Genomic DNA, 16,014 nt, shown 5'->3' on the forward strand with positions numbered 1-16,014 from the left:
CATTATTTTCTTAAGTAAAATAACCACTCATGGGTTTATTATTATCTTCTGCAGCCCTTCTCAGAACAGATCCAAACCAGCCACTGTTAACGCCTTATTACTGTAGCATTATTATGGTAACACCCACAAGACCTAGACAAATGGGTGTTGAAAACGTGTAAAAGAATTTTCCACAATATCTCCCCTTCCCCCACTTTTCAATCCAAGTGCAGCCTAACAATGTGGATACAGATACAGTCACAAACACAAGAAAGCAACATGAATCTATCTGTTCGCTATGTATATAGTTATCAATACTGAGCTAAATAACTGGAAAGGCTGCTAATAATCTTCTAATTCTATCACTAAAAAATGGTACAAAATAACTCTGAGCTAAACCTCAAATTTTAATGTTGCCAAGTGTAAGAAAGGTAGGAGAAGTTTTTAAAAGCGGCCATTCCGGAGGTACTAGCTCAAACTGCCTTACTTCTAGCCTTAGTTCTAGCTCGGGGCTTTTCCCTCCAGAAGGCCCCAGCCCTCCCGCCGCCCCCCGCGCCTCAGGGACACTGCGGCCTCCGGCTCCCTCACTCCCCTGCCGCTCCTCCAGCGGCTTTTAAAAATATCGAGACAAGTACCTCAGAAATGGGGGCAAAAAGAAGTCTTAAATTATCCCGATTTCAACAACTGTGGTTTTAACACTTTAAAGTACATGGGCTTAGGAAGCTTCCGAAAAAACTGGAAGCATTTCTTAACTACTTTCTTAACTACTATTTTTTTTCGCATAAACGACCAGCCTCCTCCGGCGGCACCAAGCCGCCCGCCTCAGCGCCTGCAGCAGCGGAAGCCTTCCGGCAGCACGTCCATTGGGCCGCGGGATAAGGGCCGAGGAGGAGGCTCGGACCGCCTCAGCCAGCGGCGGGCGGGAGCTGAGGGGCCGCGGGCGCTGGCGCAGCGGCGGTCCCGGGGCGGGGCTTCGTGGGGCGGGGCGGGGCCGCCGCTCCCCGCGCGCCGGTTCCGGTTTAGCGGCGGCCGCGGAGCTCTCGGGCCTTGGCAGCCGCGGTGCCCGAGCGCGTCATGGCCGCGACCGCGTGGATGCCCACGGTAGGTAGGGGGGCGGGCCGGACCCTACTCCGCGGCTCCCGGGGCGCGCCCCGGAGCTTGGTGGCGCCTGAGGCGCGGCCGCCCGGCGGCAAGGTCGCGGTGCCGCCGGGCCCTGGCAGCGCTCCGAGGGGGAATGGCCGCGGGGCTCGGGCCGAATGGCGGCCCCGTGGCGCTCGCGGGTTCTCTCCTTTCTCTTTCCCCCCTTCCCGGCACGGCTGCGGGAAGGGGCCGTGGGGGCCGTTATTCGAGTGGGCCAGGCCGGGGGGGCGCCGTACCATCCTTCAGAGCGGCCTGCGGAGAGGTCGCGCCGTAGAGGTCACAGCAGCGGCGGGACCACCGCGGCTGCGGCCAGCTCCCGGTGCGCGCGCGGCAGACAGCACGGCCTGGAGACGCCGTTCCCGCAAAGAGCCCGCGGTACCGGCACTGCAGAGCCGGCTGGGCAGAACTGCTACCGGGCTCTGGCTGGCTGCCTTCTGGCCCCCACACCTGTCCTCTGGGATTTACAGCTCTGAACCGTTCTGAAACGCAGGCGTTATCCCGGGGCTGTCACGGAAATACGGTTTTTTTGCCTTGAGTAAATGAAATTTATTTTGTACCTTTAAATAACAGCCTGTTTGAGGCAAAGTCATTCGGGCCGCCCCATTTAACCTTATCTGCTAAAGTAAGGAAGAACTCTCAAGAGCTAATCATGACACGTGACTTTAAGGTCAGAATGGATCAGTTTTCCTTGGGTGGATTCTTTGTTGGTGTTACCAATGTTGAACTTCAGTATAATGTACAAGGCCCATGATTTCTGACACGACAGACTGTGAATCCTGATTCTATATGCAGGATTCTGTACCATGAGAACACTTACCCTGTACAGTCAACTTTACATTTTCATTTGATTGCTCTGCCTTCCTCCTCAACCACAGGGCCTGCTTTGATAAACACTGCTTGCCTGTTGCAGTGACCTTGTACATCTCATGTGGGGCTACAAGTAAAAATAGATCTATCTTAGATTACTTCTCCCCCAGCATTCATTATGAGAATTATATTAATTTATAATATATTTATTATTTTATCATTACAATATGAGAATTATATTATTTCTAGTTGTTTCTCTTGGTGCCAACATAGTTTGTTCCTTCTGCTACACACCATTCTGTCAGTAAAGAAATAACAAATGCAAGTGAGACAGGAGAGGAGTATGAATTGTCAAAGTCATTTCTAGCCTGATAGCTGCAGACAGCCTCCATATGTGGGTATGGCAGAATTGAAGTAGTGTGAGCAGTTAGAAATCTTCTGGCTCCTAATTCCCAGAGGCATCAATAGTTCTAGAGAGGAGGTTAAGATTGGGAGGCTGTGATTTTTCTGCAGAGTAGGGATTTTGTCCATGGTGCTCAGCTGGGTGAGAGTGCAAGCTTAGATACCATCCCAGTTTTGAAACTTAATGCCAGTTCAGAATACGCAGAAAATGTAATTCTTTGACTGTGATGTGTAGACTTGTTGGTGTGGTGACTTTTGTCTTCAGTGTGCCTTGAAGACACTTCTAAAAACTGTCAAGCATGCAGAAGGCAACAGTGCAACACCTACAGGTATAAAATGTAGAAGAACAAAATTCACCACAGTTTGAATGGAAGAAGTGACACTAAAATGTAAAGTAGTTTTGGAAACATCACCTAAAATGTGTAAAGATACTGTCCACCCAGCTGCTACCAGTGAAGTGTTTGATTTTTTTGCAGAAAGCAAAGTGTCTTTGTCCTTAGCATGTGATGTATTTAGTTAGAGTTCCTGCTTTGCCTGAATGTTTGCTTCCAACAGGATGTGTGTGAAGACTCCAGGTGGGGTGTAGGGGTCCCCAGGCAGGACAGGAGCATGGGGCAAAGCGTGGCTGTCCTGGGCTCACCTTGTGCTAAAAATACCCACAAGGCGCTGCTCCTCTGAGTGTTCCACTGAGACTTGGCAAAGCACTGGGTACTCTGGTTTCATTAGGATTTTTATACTAGTTCAAGATAGGAGATTTAAAGCAATATGACTTTAAAAAGAAGATTTGCTGCAATATTGTTAAACTTGTAAAATCACGTTTGTTCAATAAAAGAACATCTTTTTGGTTTGGATTTTTGCAGGTTTCTCGATTGCTAGGTGCTTTCAAAAGCCAAAAAAAGGTGACCAGAAGTTTTGGTAATGCTGTGAGTATAACAGTCCCATTTTTTTCTTTTAAGAAGTTTCTCAATAAGCGGGTTTGGAAACTTATAAGATCACTGTTGTTATTCTTACATTCCCAAAAAATAAGGGCCAAACAAGTGAACATGCGTGCTCTTAATGCCATCCTGGATTTATACCAGTTAATTACTGTCATTGGCAATTGCACATCAGTGTGAGAATATAAAAGGCTCTAGCAAAAAATAGAAGTGGTGTGGAAAGTTTTCACAAAATACAGACATAAGCCAGTCTTCTGGAATTCATCTGGGAATGAGCAAATATATATTGGGCAAAGTAGAAAGATTGTTGAGAAGCTTCTCGTTTTCTTTCTTTTGCAGACTTCCCTCTAAGCTCTAGATTTACTTTACTGCTGCTTTTAGAACTCTTTGCATCTAAAATTCTGCCTTTTCAAGGTCCTCTTTAAACTATCTTAGACGTTGTATATTTCCCTGTAGACGTTTTACCTTCTTTTTTGTGTATGTGTTTGAAATGCCCATGGGCCTTGTTTTTGGTGAAGACAGGAGCAGGGCTCAGCACCCTTAAGCAGCACTTAATCTTAAAGAGGAACTGTAGCTTTTCATGATAAGTTTTGTAGAACAGCAGGTACAACAGTTAGAAAAGAAACGGAAGGGTCACATATGCAGTATAAAAATCAGAAGGTGAGGCACCCCTGGTTCTATTGAAAACACAAGTTTCAGGCTCAGGTGGAGCCCTGCAGTGCTGACAGACAGCACTATACTATTCTCGAGGCATTTCATCAGTGACAGCTTGCTCAGCAGCAGTGTTCTTTTATCTGAAGCTCTGGTTTATTGTCCACAGTAAATTACTTTGGCTCAAAAGTTAAAAAAAATCAGTCAGTCATTATATATTGAAGTTCTGGCCTGTGAGTTGATTCTGTTGGGGGTTTTTCAAATAATGTATGTGAGCTGCCTTTTCTGTAGGTAATAATGAGCCCATAAAAGCTGTTGGATCTCTTTAAATAAAACAACATGAGCTGGAGCACATACCCTTGGAACATAGATCATAATTTATTTTTTTCTTTAAAAAAGAATACATTATTCCCCTGCTATTTGTTGAGCCTCGGCTGTGCATTTTTTTTTACTTGTTTGATAATAATAAAAGAAACAAAACTGAGGACATTATGGGAGGTAAATAAGTTGGTATTGTTTAAAATGGGTCTGAGATTTTTAGGAGGTCACTTGAGAAGTTCAGCTTGGCATGACCTTTTTTAAGGTGAATGTAGCTTTTCATACAGTTAATCATTTCTAGCATGTGTCAGTATCATGCAGCATGTTGATAATATTGTAGAAATATGTGGAACAGAGCCATAACTAGGTAATACAGCTTGCTCGCCAGATTTCCAGAGGAAAGCATGCTACGTTCATTTCAAGGAGTACTGAGCAGGAATCTGCCTTTCACATTCAGCCTCTGTTGTGAAACAGGAATAGGTAGTAGGTGAATTTTTAAACATTTCTCTCCAAACATTTACACACTCCCTTGGAAAGCAAGCCAGTCCTTCTCCTGTCCAGGACTGCTGTTCTTAGTGAATATTTGGTAAAGGAAAATTTATTTTGTTTTCTAGTAGTTATTTGGTTCCTACAACACATGAAGATGTTTTCTGTGTAGAAAACAAACATTCATTTGTTGTACTACTGATATTTCTTTACCTAGGTACAAACAGTAACTTTAATCCCAGGAGATGGCATAGGACCTGAGATTTCTGCTGCTGTCATGAAGATCTTTGATGCTGCCAAAGTAAGTCATATTTGTCTTGCTATAAGCATTGCAAATTAAACTACAGCAAAGAACATTAATTAGGCATATTTAAAAAAGCTTAAAATCTCTTTTAAGAGATTAAGTCATATTTAGCTATTAAAACTTCTTTCCACTAGAAAGAGTTTGAAGCTTCAGCTAATAAATGACAGGAATGTGATAGCAGGGCACGGCTTGAAACTGTTAGCTGACAGAAGAGTAGAGACTTGAAAGCAAATGCTGTGTTTGATTTTTGGAAACACGAACTCAATGTCATGTGAAATCGCCTTGTTGATGTAGTAATCCTGAGCAACTGACAGAGGATGTTCTTTCATTTATTATGACTTCAAGTGTAGGTCGAAAGTGTGTGTGAAAGGACTGGCTCATTTTAGCAATCCAATCGCTGTGCTGCCAAACACATTAACTTCAGTGAGATGAAAACTTACTGTATCCAGGAGCTGTTCTCTTACCTATCTGAGAAACTTCACCAGAGCTTGTCAAGTTTCCTTGAAAGGAAATACAGCTCTTCAGGCAAGATACCTGCTAAATTGTTCCATATTATTAACAGTACCCAGGCATATTCCCTTTGTATTACAGCTATCCAACATGGATTTGAAAACGCAAAGTTTCTTTGATGTTGTGTCTTTTCTTTTGTGGTCATTCCTGATGAAATGAATGGGTGGCAGCCTGTCTCCACTTAAGAGTCCTGTGGTGAATGCAAATTCAGAAAGCATTGTGGAGCATGTGCAGATTTTCAGTGAGATAACAGATACATATCTATGTCATACACAGTCTTCCAGTCAGTGAGGATGACAAGTCCTCAATGAATTCAGCTTTAAAATGTCTCTTGTATACAAGGAACTCAGTACCTCTAAAACCTTTCAAGAAATAGCACTTGTGTATATGACATCTAGGGTGCCATTGTGGTATTCACATTCTTGATGATTTGCTGCTCACAGTATTTAATTTCCACTTAATTACATTTTCCAAAAATTACTTTAGTTCAAACCCTCACTCACCAGAGAAAATACTGTTTAGGATTTTCTACTGTTTAGAAAATTCCTTACACACCTTCTTGTGATAGTTAACACTTGAAGCAAAGTCATGACATTAAAGTTAACATAGAGTGTGTGTGTTTAGGCACCTATTCAGTGGGAAGAGAGGAATGTTTCGGCTATCCAAGGACCAGGAGGGAAGTGGATGATACCCCCAGAAGCCAAAGAATCCATGGATAAAAACAAAATGGGATTAAAAGGTATTTTAGGGGTTAATACACAGATATTAAATACTGTTGTGTTTCTCACGAGTTTGATGTAAAGCCAAAGTTCTTCCTCTGTAGCACAATAAAATAGGGGACACCCTGTCAGGTACTTGTCTGCAGTCTTGCAACAGTCCTTGCAGGAAAGGTTCATGCAACTTCCAAGCCCTAAGTTTGATAATTATTGTAGTTGAAATTGGGTACGTAACAACATTTGGACTCTCTGCAGAAGGCATTCCTAAGATACACAACAGTATGCAATAACTACGTTACTAATGAGCAGTATCTTTTTATGTTTTAATGAATACATTTTGTAAAATCTGTTCCACGTAAGGCTCACAGTTTGGCCTTTACCCAACTGATGAATGTGCCTGTGCGGTAGTTGACAGAACAGAGAACTCCCATGGCATTCCAGCATAAGGGTTAAACAGGAATTTGGAGATCCTCTGGAGGAGTCCAACTAGTTACCTAGTTAGTTTACCTAGTTTCAGCTCTCAGATCCATGGAGGGGTTTATTTTCTCATTCATCCTTGTGTACCTTTTTTGCCTATAGGGCCTCTGAAGACCCCAATTGCTGCAGGGCACCCATCGATGAATCTGCTGCTGCGTAAAACCTTTGACCTTTATGCCAACGTGCGTCCGTGCGTATCCATCGAGGGCTACAAGACGCCCTACACGGACGTGAACATCGTCACCATCCGCGAGAACACCGAGGGCGAGTACAGCGGCATCGAGCACGTGGTGGGTGCCTTGGCTGCTGCCTCTGCTGCCTTTCTGCCTCAGCACTGCTAACTTTGCCCATCTCACTGGGTTCAGTGGGATTCCTTTTTTACGTTTGGCACCCATAAAAAAGCTTCTCCATTGTGAAATGCATTCTGCCTCACTCAGAATTCTGCTGCTCTGTTCCAAATGGGAAGAATGAACATGCACTGCTGATGCACCTCCTTTCTTTCAGATTGTTGATGGGGTTGTGCAAAGCATCAAGCTGATCACAGAGGAAGCCAGCAAGCGCATTGCAGAGTTTGCTTTTGAGTATGCCAGAAACAATCAGAGGAGCCACGTAACTGCTGTGCACAAGGCAAATATTATGTATGTTGACACTTCTTTTAAGAAAAACAAAAACAAAAAAAAAATCCCCAAAAATTTAATCATAAATAACTGCTTAAGTCTTATTCAAATGTGAAACTTCTGCTGATGGCACTCAGAGTCAGTAAAATGGGAAAAATTCAAGTAAATGCCTCCTAAGAAAAATGGACAGTACTGATTCAGTATTGACAAGGCTGAGCTAATGGTTTACGAATGTTCTTATTAGCAAGTTTGTAGTAATCCTCCCAAACCTCTTTCTAAAATTAGAAACTTTTAAACAAGGAAAATGAATTTTAAAACTGAGGTGAAAGTGGCTGGTGTCTTTTGCAGTTTCCACACCACTTTGAACTGAGTCATAACACACATGATGTTATGTGACATTACCTTCACAAATTCACTAAGCTTTTTATAAATGAATGTAAGTCATTCTGAGAATTAATTTATGCCGTTTAAACTACTGATACAGAAGTATTTTAGGAGGGATAAATAGTCACAAATCAATTTTCTGGATTCTAATTAAACCCCCTTGCATGCAGTTTTCTTTATCTCCAGTAATGCTTCCTTACAGTAACTGCAATGTTCTCTTGCTTGTCTGATTGCAGGAGAATGTCTGATGGCCTTTTCTTGAGAAAATGCAGGGAGGCAGCAGAAAACTGTAAAGATATTAAATTTAATGAAATGTATCTGGATACTGTATGTCTGAATGTGAGTATTTATGTTTTAGTTGTGGTTATTTATTTATTTATTTATTTAGTTTAAATTCTTAACCTGAATGAAAATATACTTCCTTCTAGATGGTTCAAGATCCATCTCAATTTGATGTGCTTGTTATGCCAAACTTGTACGGTGACATCCTCAGGTATGGAGATTTTCATTTAAACATGTAAAATACTGATACTTTCCCAAAAATCACTGAGGTCATGTGCAAGCTAGATCATCTTATGCACTCAGACTTCTTAACAGACATTAACTGCTTCAATTATTAATATATTAATGGGAGGGGCTATATGATGAGAATGTACTTTTTATTTTAAAAAATCTGTTTCTGCTTATGGAGGCTTTGAATATTGTTCAGATGGGACAGAGAGAAATTTTTCCAAATGTATGAAGAATTTAATGGCTTACATTGTAATAAAGAATGAATGCCTGCTTAGATATTGGAGAAAAACTTTCTCATCCTCAGCAATAAAACAGATTGTGTAGGCTGACTGTGGGACTATGATGTACTCAGGGAGCTCATCATACATTTAAATCAGCCTGCATATTCACTGAAGAACTAAATGTGTGGCCCCTTAATATTCTGCCAGCTCTTGGTTTATGTATTACTTTTCCTTACTGTCAAATTAAATTTTTATATTTGAATAACATTAATTAACTAGAGGTTCTTTTTGTCATGAAGGCAAAACCTATCAGCACACATTTTCCATGTGTAAAATTATCAGGTAGAGTGTAAATACCATTAAACACCTGTTAAATAAGTGTTTTAATCTGAACTGTTAAGTGTATTATGTAAAATAGTTTCTTCTCACACCTCTAAGGAGAGATTGAGAAAAGATCATAAACTGGAATTTTTATTTACAAGTTTGACTGTTCACATATTAGAACCCATCTCCTGGTTTTGTGCAGATAATAAATTTAAAGGTAACATGTATAAAAAGAAATGGTTCTTAAGCTTCTCTTAAAAGAGCACTCTCTCTGTGATAAGGCTGTGCACACTAAGAAAAATCAGATTTCTAAATAAGAAAGAATTGGTGAAGGTGTGCACAGGGCCCTCACAGCAGCTCTTACTGTGTGAGTATTAACTAAGAGATCAAATCAGAGGAGTCTCATCATCAATACCATTTCAGAGAGTTCATTATCAACCATTTTAAAGTTTTCCTAGAAATTCCATTAAAAAATTCATCATTCTAAAAATTTTCAATAAATTTGAGTCTGTTCTTGAAGAGGACACTGTCACCAATGGGTGAGGTCTCACCTGCTGCTCTAAAAGTATGAAGAAAATGCCAAGCAGATTCCTTAGACTGAATAGGTAGAAGAGAATCTCTTCTCTTTAAGCATTAAATACTTAGAGTGACAAATGCAGACTGTATTCAGTTTTTCCCCAGGCTCTTTGTAACTTAAGTGGTTTATTTTAGCTTAAAATATTGTTCTGCAAAGTCATCCAAACTTTTTTCCTTGCTAGTCCTAAGCTAAGGACTAACTTAGCTTAGTATGAGCCAAGTTTGTAGGCAATAATGATGTATGGATGTGAAAATAACAGAGTTTTAAGAGTTTTGTCAATCAGTGTGTTCAGCTCGGGAGTTACAGTACGATGACAACAGGCACAGTTGGTTTGTTGTTCCCCGTGGTAATTTTGGTGCAAACCAAATGCAAATTGCTTATATCTGATGATCTGCTAATGTCAGACTTGTGACCTGCAGGCTGTTGAGTAAAGAGAGGAAAAGCTAGTCTGGTGAAAACATTCCTTAAGCTACACACAGTACACCACAAAACCACCAGTAATGCATCTACCTGAGCAAAATTCCCCCACATTTTAGAAGGAATTTACATATGAAAAGTACTTTTCATTTACATATGAAAAGTAGCCCCTTCAGAGGAAGTAAGATTTTTGTACAGTTACAGGGAACTATACATAACAGTTAGTTTTTGAGACTTTTACACAAATGCTGTGCTTCTAGTACTTCTTGTTGTGCCTGTGTCTTACCAGCTTTATTCTAGTATTTGCAATTAATTTTCCTTTATTACATTATCATCTGCTAAGTTCTCAGAATTTTCCAATGTTCTGATGGGTACAGGTGGCTAACAGCATCTGTTCTTTCTCCATATTATTCTCAAACTGTACAGGTGTATAAATAAAGTTATAGTTGCAGTTGATTGACAAAAATATTTTAGTACCTTGCAGAGAGGAAACTATATGGAAAAACTCATGGATTGTTGAATTTGGTGGTTGGGTTTTTTTCAGTGACTTGTGTGCTGGACTCATTGGGGGTCTTGGAGTAACACCCAGCGGAAACATTGGTGCCAACGGTGTGGCCATTTTTGAATCCGTAAGTCTTGTTACACACAAAGGGAGATCAGTTATAACTTTGTCTCAGCTTGAGAATCTAAACTTTTCCATGCCATACAATGAGGCTGACATTTATCTAACAAAGATCTTCCTAGAACTCTTTTTTACTGTGAAGATACTCAAGCTTTACCCTGAGAGACTGGTTAAAGTAAATATTGCACGTAGGTTTCTTGCATATCCATTTTTTGGCTGATATTTTATTATCCTATTTTTTTATATGATAAATACCCTCTATGAAATAGAACTTGATGGGCTCAACTTAAAGGTATTAGGTGACCTAGTTTTCCCTGTCTGACATCTTTGAACTGAATTGTTTTGATCCTTGGTATCTCCTTTCTGCTGACTGTATCCCAGCAAAGTAAGTCCTGTTTTAACATGAAGACCTGTGGCTCAGGTTGCTTGCACAATTGCCTAGGACATTTTAATCAGCCTTAATGACATAACAGTGAACTCTCATTTCTAGGTTCATGGAACAGCACCAGACATTGCAGGAAAAGACATGGCAAATCCAACTGCCCTCCTTCTGAGTGCTGTGATGATGCTGCGCCACATGGGAATGCACAAACATGCCACCAAGATTGAGTCAGCTTGCTTTGATACAATTAAAGATGGAAAGGTAACGTGGGTGTGCAAATAAGTGCACTGCATTAAAATCATATATCAAAGCAAGAATTAACATGGAAGATTCAACCAGGGTGGAGGATGGCCTGCTGAGCTGGCCTGTTGCATGAGCAGTGCCACTGTCCTTCTCTGACAGTAATTATATTATCTTTGGTGATATTAAATATGCCCTGCTCTAATAAGGGGACAGGCTGTAGCATTCCTTTTGTCTCAGCAATGCTTGTCTTAGATTTCCACAGCTTTATGAACTCCAGAATAGTGAACTGGATGGCTGTTTTTCAAAAAGGGGATCAGAGCTTTAAGTAACTCTTAGCATTTCACTTATAACGTTTATGAAACCTACAAAGCATATATATTGAAATCTGGATCCTGAAGTGAAGGACACTCATTTGCCTTTCACAGGCTTCATCATCCACTTTGTTCATAGCATTTCAGTACTGACTGTAATACTTGTGTTTCTGTTTTTTCAGCTTAATTATTTTCTTTTTTCATTCTTACTGCTTTCACTCATTTTTGACTAAAAAAAGAACAGTTTTTATCCAGTTAATTTTTTTCTCTGAGGATTGGATATGTTTCTCTTTGGAAGAGAGCGTCTTCAGATTAATGACTCAGATGAGATACTGGGGGGAGAGGGGGCCTATGCTCTGAACCCTGACAAATTTATGGTCTTACCATTATTGGTTCACTCTTCTAAATTCATGTCCATCTCTTGAAAACATAGTTGTCAAAATTTTGAAGATTGCAGTCAAAGAGGGTTAGCTAGTCATGCTGGTTCATTTATTTTAGGCAGGACCATGAGAAGCTGCTTTGTAATTAAAAGTAACAAGAATGCTGAACCCAAAAGTTGTCATCATTTTGTAAGTTTGCAGCTATCTTGCTGTATGTAGGAGCCAGTTAAAAAAAAATCTAAACTTACAACTGAATAAAGAGGTGCTCCTGTAAAGTTCCCGTTCACTGCTCTGGAAATTATATCCTCCATCAGTAGGTCAGTTATTACATGGAAGATAACAGTGCAAGTTTTGTGACATGGCTACTTACAATGTTACGATTATATGCTCACAGTGGAGACAGTCTTTTCAACTGAAAAACCCCATAATGCAATTTAAATTCCAAGATCCTAAAATAGTAACCATGATTGCTCCTCTTGCTTGTTATTCCTCCCTTCCCCTCAACAAGTTAATTAAGATATGTGTGTATGGGAGGGAAACTAATAATTAAAATTATCTCCTAGAGTGCTTTAATCTAGCTAGGTTGGACAAGTAATGTTGCCCACACTTTTATTTTACTGTCTTCATGATGCCAGACAGGAGTTGTACTTGATGAAAGAGATTTTGAACTCTACATTTCCTCTCTCTTAAATAAATGAAGCAAATTTTTTAGAATTGTTAACATGCAGCATTAAGAGTTATGTGTGCTTCTTCTGCATGGATTTCATTAAAAAAAAGACCCAATATTTCTGAATTACTCTCAATTAGTTGTCCTTGTGCTGAGCCTTCATATACGAACTTTTCTTCCAAAGGACAAACTTCTTACTGAAGATGTAAATACTTAATCATTAATTACACTCTTAAAGCACTTTATTCCTGTTGTTAGGATAAAATCATGTTAAAATCACGTTCAAATCTGATAACATTTTAAGTACTTCATGTATACTCAGGTTTTCTCTCCCCGCACAGTCCTTTCTGACAAAGTCTCTATGGGATGCAGAACTCAAATTTGATGTGTTCCTACTCTACCATCCATTGACAACATATCATGAGAACATCCAGAATTGTTCAGAGACAAGACTGGCCCCATAATACATTTCAGTAACATTACTTTTTTCTTTCTTTCAGGTCTTGACAAAAGACTTGGGAGGCAATGCCAAGTGTTCGGAATTCACAGAGGAGATCTGCCGCCGAGTACGGGACAAAGACTGAACCTCCTCCTCCTCCTGCTGCTGAGGACTCTGGAAGGACATGTCACAGAGTACAATATATGTAACCTGATATCCACATGCATAGAGTTTGCTTATCTCTTGAGAGCAAACTTTTTAGCTGAGGCCTCTCCATTAATAAATCTAGTCCAAATGGCTACAAATAATGCTTGTGCCTGCTTTCGGTGGACTTTTCCAAGTGCTTCGTTTTATTTATTTTTTTCTATTTGGTGAACATTTTTATGTAAGTGAATTCCTTTATTGGCACTGTAACTGTGTAATATTTTCCATTTCAATTAGAGGTTTTATGTTCTACATAGAAAAATTACGCAAACAAACCAGTAACAGATTAGTGAAATATAAATGCACCTTAATGTTTAAAACCTACTTTATTGATCTTGTTGAAATTTAAAAGATAGGTTTTCAGCCTAAGAGCAGCACAAGATGATCTTCATGCACAGAAACGGGTATAAAATAACTTAAAATAGCAATTTTGTCTTAGAAGCAACAAGAAAACGATTTCAATACTCTGGTGATTCATGAAATACAGCCCTGCCCCCAAAAGGCATGAATTAAGAAATACAAAATTCTAGAGATTTAATCTATTTCTGTATTTTGAAAAACCCTACAACCATTAACAAGGGGTGAAAATTAATGCTGAAGTAAAGTTATTTTTTCAAATCTATATACCAAAATAATTCTTACAAGTTTTCCTCTCTGAAACACACTTTACAATAGAGTTCTAATGAGGGCAAACAATACAAAATTACTTCCACCATATATTGTGAGAGGAAAGTATTAACTTTGCAAATTTACACTAAATATTTCATGACTTCGGCTAGAATGCTTTCTGTTTTGTAGTTTCTGCACAGTCTGTTCAGTGTGTCTTGCTGTATTGACTAGTAATTTTATTCTAGAAACTCTGAATGTAAGAGACAAGTCCTAAGTGGATTAAGATAGATCAGCGGTTTGGCTCTGGTGCCTATGTTCCAGAAATACATTTCATCCCTATTCAAGGGGATCTGAATCTATTTTTTCCTTGCTTACTAAGCTGAATGGGTGCAAAAGCAACTCGTTGCCCTCCCTTCCCCTCCCCATCAAATGCAGATTGTCACTCGCGTCATTCTGATCTGTAACTATCAAGGTATTGCTTCCATTCCTGCACCTGACAAGTAAATATGTATTTTCATACTTGTTAGTATAGCACAGGATTATCCCTCCTGCCAGAAGCAGGATTCTTACAGCTTCATGTTATTAATAGAAAGTAACTGAGTGGAGTAATATCTAGTACGACTGTTTAGGGCTGGGTGTTTCAGAAGTAAAACAACTTTGGAGTAACAGTTTCTTGTGTCACTCTCTAAAGTAAGCATCCCAGCTTTTTTATACAGTCTAACAACATGCTGGAGGAGATTTATTCCTCCAACACTCAGCTTTTTGTGAATAGGGCAACATTTCTGTGTTTTCCCAGCTGCTGCTTCCTTGTTTCCTTCAGATTAATATTGTTAAAGAAATTCTGAATTACTATTGCGCACAAAATGGGGAAGAATAAACTTTTCAAAGTCCTATTAGTTGTTTTGTTTTTATAATCCTAGGCTGCTGCTTTGTCTTATATATGGAGCTGATTATTGGTACTTGCAACAAATCTTAGGTCTGTAAGATGTGTGGTAATGGAACTTTTATGGAAACCTTATCCTGTTCTGCATCATTTCTTTGTCTCAATAACGGGCTGTGGCCTGCCTTGCCTGTGTGAGCTACTAGAGCTGTCTGCCAGAGATCACTTACAGCACACCCTTTAGACAACTTTGTGCCAAGCATTTCCTTCTCATAATATGATTTATTTTGTATATGGGTAAGAAGAAATGCAACCCACATTTGTCAGAATTAGTGCAATGTGAATACTGAAACAGGCAGATACACACTGACAAAACTGCTCAAAGAATAGCACTCAAAACAATTTTAAAGAAGTTTCTGTAATAGCCTTTTAATGAGAGAGCTCCTGAAGTTATTACTTTGTGCCTTTGAGTCTTAAGGAGCTATTGCCCTACTTCTTCTGATTATTTGTTATTATGAGAAATAGTAATGCTTATTCCAACATGGACTTAGGAAGCGAACTGCTATGTTCACAGAAGTCTGAATTCTAGGTATTACAGAAACTAGAATGTCTTCAGGTTCTGAAATGTGTTAGTGAACAAGAAAGTGTTCTCTGGGAAAGGAAAAAAATCCCAGCTCTTTTGACTTTTTTTTTTTTTTAATAATTATCACTGGAATGGTATGACAGTTTCATTAAGCAGTACTGCTACCTAGCAAAATACATCATGAGCTACAGGAAACATCCTGTAGAACAAAAGAAAAAAAAAAGAAAAATGGAAGACTATAAAAAACTTGTTATGTTTCAATCTAGAGGAATTAGTTATATCTGCTTTATACAACACAGATGTTTTAGTCATTAAGGTCATAAAGTAAAAGCAGTATTAGAGAATGGACACACTAGAAAAATACTTCTGTAAAAAGAGGACAAATGATGAGGTGAGTATCAGGAACAAATTAAATTGACATCAGCTTTCTAGTGGTTTGGTTCAATAGACTACAAACTTAAAGCATAAATCTTGGTTAATGCTTTTGATGAGAAAATACTTCCTTTTGTTCACAGATCTTTTTTAATGCTTGGAGGAAACACTTTTTATTCTTTATAGAAGGAGTCTACTTCATTTCGGTATTTCTCGAGCACAGCGAGCCGCTTCAGCTTCATTGTGGGACCTTAAAAGAGGGAGAATTAATTCCAGAAATAGGAACAAAAATTCCTACTCAGTTTGAGGTTTGGTGCCTGAGTTTTTAATTGAAGAGCCTGTTGGGAAGAACATGCCCCCCTCTAAGCACAGATAAATGCTAGAAGTGAGAAGTGTGATATGTGAGGTTGCCTCCACATAAGCATGAGGATTTCAAAGGGAGCTGCAGATAAGAAAATGGCAACTGGCCATTATTTTTTTTTCTAAAAAGATGTTTTTGGAAGCTTTTAAACAATTCCCACTTTATTCAAAGAGCCTGGTTATG

At 39.5% G+C, this 16,014-nt stretch overlaps 2 protein-coding genes across 4 annotated transcripts in view; one reads left to right on the top strand and one right to left on the bottom strand.

Annotated features, from left to right (window-relative positions):
• The first annotated feature begins 962 nt into the window (after positions 1-962).
• On the top strand, positions 963-14,528 carry IDH3A (isocitrate dehydrogenase (NAD(+)) 3 catalytic subunit alpha). Its single transcript, XM_009098200.4, has 11 exons — positions 963-1,080; positions 3,189-3,251; positions 4,936-5,019; positions 6,157-6,271; positions 6,828-7,015; positions 7,230-7,363; positions 7,963-8,065; positions 8,155-8,219; positions 10,323-10,407; positions 10,891-11,043; positions 12,884-14,528. The coding sequence occupies exons 1-11, from the start codon at positions 1,054-1,056 to the stop codon at positions 12,965-12,967; spliced, it is 1,101 nt and encodes a 366-aa protein (XP_009096448.1). The 5' UTR covers positions 963-1,053; the 3' UTR covers positions 12,968-14,528.
• Positions 13,887-16,014, bottom strand: part of ACSBG1 (acyl-CoA synthetase bubblegum family member 1) — a 42,861-nt gene continuing 40,733 nt past the window's right edge. For all 3 annotated transcript variants that reach the window (XM_050978273.1, XM_050978272.1, XM_018923245.3), the window contains one exon: positions 13,887-15,720. In XM_050978273.1, the coding sequence (XP_050834230.1) occupies positions 15,644-15,720 (77 nt within the window). In that variant the 3' untranslated portion in view covers positions 13,887-15,643. The remainder of the gene's footprint in view (positions 15,721-16,014) is intronic.

The sequence above is a fragment of the Serinus canaria genome, chromosome 10 (assembly GCF_022539315.1).
Source record: "Serinus canaria isolate serCan28SL12 chromosome 10, serCan2020, whole genome shotgun sequence".
NCBI lineage: Eukaryota > Metazoa > Chordata > Aves > Passeriformes > Fringillidae > Serinus > Serinus canaria.